The sequence below is a fragment of the Folsomia candida genome, unplaced genomic scaffold, assembly GCF_002217175.1.
Source record: "Folsomia candida strain VU population unplaced genomic scaffold, ASM221717v1 Fcan01_Sc032, whole genome shotgun sequence".
Classification (NCBI taxonomy): domain Eukaryota; kingdom Metazoa; phylum Arthropoda; class Collembola; order Entomobryomorpha; family Isotomidae; genus Folsomia; species Folsomia candida.
Window position 1 is genome coordinate 681,953 of NW_019091224.1, and position 3,394 is coordinate 685,346.

At 40.4% G+C, this 3,394-nt stretch overlaps 1 protein-coding gene across 1 annotated transcript; it reads right to left on the reverse strand.

Moving 5' to 3' along the window:
• Window positions 1-1,163: 1,163 nt before the first annotated feature.
• LOC110860439 (berberine bridge enzyme-like 23) lies at window positions 1,164-3,328 on the reverse strand. The gene is made up of 3 exons (XM_022109477.2): window positions 2,947-3,328; window positions 2,000-2,838; window positions 1,164-1,806 (listed from the first exon to the last, which is right to left on the reverse strand). Exons 1-3 carry the CDS (start codon window positions 3,226-3,228, stop codon window positions 1,389-1,391), a joined length of 1,539 nt encoding a protein of 512 aa, XP_021965169.1. The 5' UTR covers window positions 3,229-3,328; the 3' UTR covers window positions 1,164-1,388.
• Window positions 3,329-3,394: the final 66 nt, after the last annotated feature.

Here is a 3,394-nt window from a genome sequence, read left to right on the forward strand (position 1 = left end):
TTCTGCCCAGCCCCGAAAAAAACATGTAATGTCCTCTACTGCTGATGGCCCCGATTTCCTTCCTGCCCGTTCCTCCCTCCACGTATGCAGTCCCGAGGAACGGGAAGCGTTTGATCTTGGAGCAAATCGAGGGGATCGAAAGGCAGGCAATCAAAGCAAACCGTGATAGAATCAAATCACTCGAAACCACGAAAACCAACCAGCAAAAATTCCAAGCTCAATTCCCTTCTGCCCAATTTCACCAAAGTCATGGTCTCGTCGCCCAGAGAAAGTTGGTCGGTTTCTTAAAATTGTGAGAGATTAGAAATTAGGGCAGAATTTCAGATCAGGAAGTTTTATCGTGTAAATGTTATTCCGTGATGATCAAGTTCATTGTTTTTGTAACAAGTTCACCCATTATTAACAAAATTTTACATACTTTACAAAAATCCGTATTAGCAATAGTACCTACAACGAATCCGTCTTATCGGAATAACTCAACTAACTCATTAGCCAACACGCCGAATTGTCAAACTATGCTTTTACGTAACCCATCCTTCTGATTCAATAATTCGTTAATAGCCATTAATAAATTCCATATTTTGTTCGTGTAATTAAAGCGGAAATTGCAATTATTTTGCAAAATCCTGCAAATTGGAATCTGGGGGCCCGAATTCAAGGCAGGGGCCAAATTCTAGTGCAAAATAAATTCTAAAATTATTTCCAGCGATATTCGACTCGATTTTGAGTCGAAAATCAAATTTATCAAAATTCGCAAAACATTCACACATATGGGCTTTTATCTCGAAAACTGTCTTCGGGCCCCCCCAATTTTATTACGGATTCTTAATGTACACAAAATTACGCAAATTTTAAGCCATCATACATCAAAATCGTTGGGAGATGAAAAATCGACAATCAGATGGTATATATAGGTACTAAAAAGTGGATTTCCGATTTTTTAGCTTTTGGATTTTTTTAGATCTTTTTTACAGACTTGGAACTCCTTATTGTTGGTAGATCTGAAATTTTGAAATTCGTTTTTTTCATGGACATATTAGACACCAGAGATAATCCTTCTACGCCATCTAGCCGGAATACAAAGTTTACACAATAAAAACACTAATTTGAGAGTGAGACGGAAAAAAGACGATAATAATTAATAACTAAAAAACCCATACCAATTGATTGCTCATATATTTATTTTCTCTTGCTAACAATTACGATATTTACATCATTACCAGATTATTATCATCAAGGCTATTCAGCAGGTTACGTAATGGTGTGTCACCCGTATTTATCTCAATCATACTAACTTAAAAAATTTCAATTTCGAAAGAAATACACAATTATATAAGTAAAGTTTTGATAAAATTTAACTATCATGTGGCAATTACAATTTTGACTGGTTATACAGGAATTGACTGCGGGTGATGAAAAATATTTCTGGGGTCAATATTTCGTTTAACTTGAATTAATCGGTCAAGATTTGAGCCATAGTATCGTTGCAGATGGTCAGTCAATGTTGCATCGGCATAATTTTGATACGCCTCCGTGTGGCGGTAGACTTGCGTCGTTATCTCGTAGAATCGGTTAAGCCAGGCGATCGATGGGTGGTTTGGATTCATGGTACCCTTCCCATTGAAGAATGCTTGGACCAGGTATAGGTTTCCGTGTCGGTGGTTAAAAGCGGTATCCTGGGTGGAACTCATGTCATCAATGGCACCTCCAAAAGCATACATTTCTATGATGATGTCCTGCACGCCTTGAACTGTCTCCTCAAGGATGAAATATAGTGTCCAAATGTCGTCATATGCGATGAGATGGCTACATTTAAAAAATTCCAAAACAAATATATTAATTTATGATCCATTACCGTCTCACTTGAGACTAAAAAGTGCGAACAGGTTACGATAGCCAAATGATAATGTAGGCAGCTGTTTTTAATTAATGCGGGGAAATAAAAATGAATCGCTCGAAAACACATTTCCCACAAAAACATTTATGAATGACTTCTTACTTTGAAAAATAGGATTTGGCATGGAAAAGCCTCGGGCTGAACATTGACCTCGTCACATTTGGAAGCTGACTCGGATCCGTTATGCCAACATCGTCTGGATGTGACGTCCTGAAGATAAAGTCCATATACGGATCTGCAATAACCTGTGTCGTATCTTCCGTCGCCGTGGTTGGAAACTTATCCAAATTATCATCCACCCGCCTCAGTGCTTCTTCCACGTTGTCATTGGTCACCTGAATGTCAAACACTTCAACTGTTACGATCCCATTCTTGATAGCCAACTTTGTATTCGTCTCTCTAGACGCGTACGTGTCATTGACGAATTGTTGCCACAGCAAAAAGACGAGGGGAAATTGGTCCAAGGGGTACATTTTTGCCCCTGCCGTGACTAGCACGGGGGCAGAATAAGCCTTAAATTTTAGCTTCGTTATAATCCCAAAGTTTCCTCCGCCTGCGCCACGAAGGGCCCAAAGCAAGTCGGGATTCGTATCCCTGTTGACGACCAGCACATCTCCGTTAGCGTCAACCAGCTCGACTTCCATGACATTGTCTGTCGTGAGACCGAAAAGCTTAGAAAGGTAGCCGTAACCTCCTCCCGTGGCTAACCCAGCAATCCCAACTGTTGGACAGGTTCCGTGCGGTGTGACCAAGTTGTATCCTTCAAGAAGTGGGTAAGCTAATTGGCCGAGAAGGGCTCCCGACCCGATGGTAAATGATTGACGATCCGGGCTGACAACGAGCTCGTGCAGGGCTTGAAGGTCTACTATCAGAGCTGTGCTATCCCCAAAGGAGTATGCCTCGTATGAGTGGCCACCACCTTTTGCTACTATCCTGACGGACTGTGAAATCGAATTAATTAATAAGCAGTCAGTCATTCAATTGACTTGAATATTCAATCCATAAAACATGTCTTAATTGAAAAAAGGCTGGAAATAGCCTGGCCTCACCTGGGCAGTACAGCACCAAACCGCATTTTGAACATCTGTCACACTTCTCACCACAAAATAAGCGACAGGAAACTTTTTTTCGTGGATAAGATTCCATTGATAATTTAGCTCAGAGTATTTTGCATAATCAGGACCATCGTGTTCCACTATGTCTGAAGCATTCGATCCAGCCTGGACAATACAGTCCTTCAAAGCACTCAACGTCCCTTGCTGTCCTGGACGCACTACCAAAAGTAAGGCAAAAACAATAATATTGCGAGCAACAGCCAAAGTGGGCCTCATATTTAGCAAATTAGTTAAATTGGGGAGCAGTGTTTTGTAACCGTACACTCGACAACAACTGGGCCGTGATTCTCCGCTTCAGTATGATTTATAAAACTTCAAATGGTAATTATTATATAATATAATATAATCAAGCCTTAATTGAAAGTCACGTTGCGCAAGTGAT

What these genes read in the sequence shown, in the direction of transcription:
- LOC110860439 (XM_022109477.2), bottom strand. Translation starts at nt 3,228, where the DNA reads ATGAGGCCCACTTTGGCTGTTGCTCGCAATATTATTGTTTTTGCCTTA. An exon ending in TTTGGTGCTGTACTGCCCAG is followed by an intron (nt 2,839 to 2,946) that starts GTGAGGCCAGGC and finishes TCGATTTCACAG; the next exon opens with TCCGTCAGGATAGTAGCAAA. An exon ending in GCCAAATCCTATTTTTCAAA is followed by an intron (nt 1,807 to 1,999) that starts GTAAGAAGTCAT and finishes TTTTAAATGTAG; the next exon opens with CCATCTCATCGCATATGACG.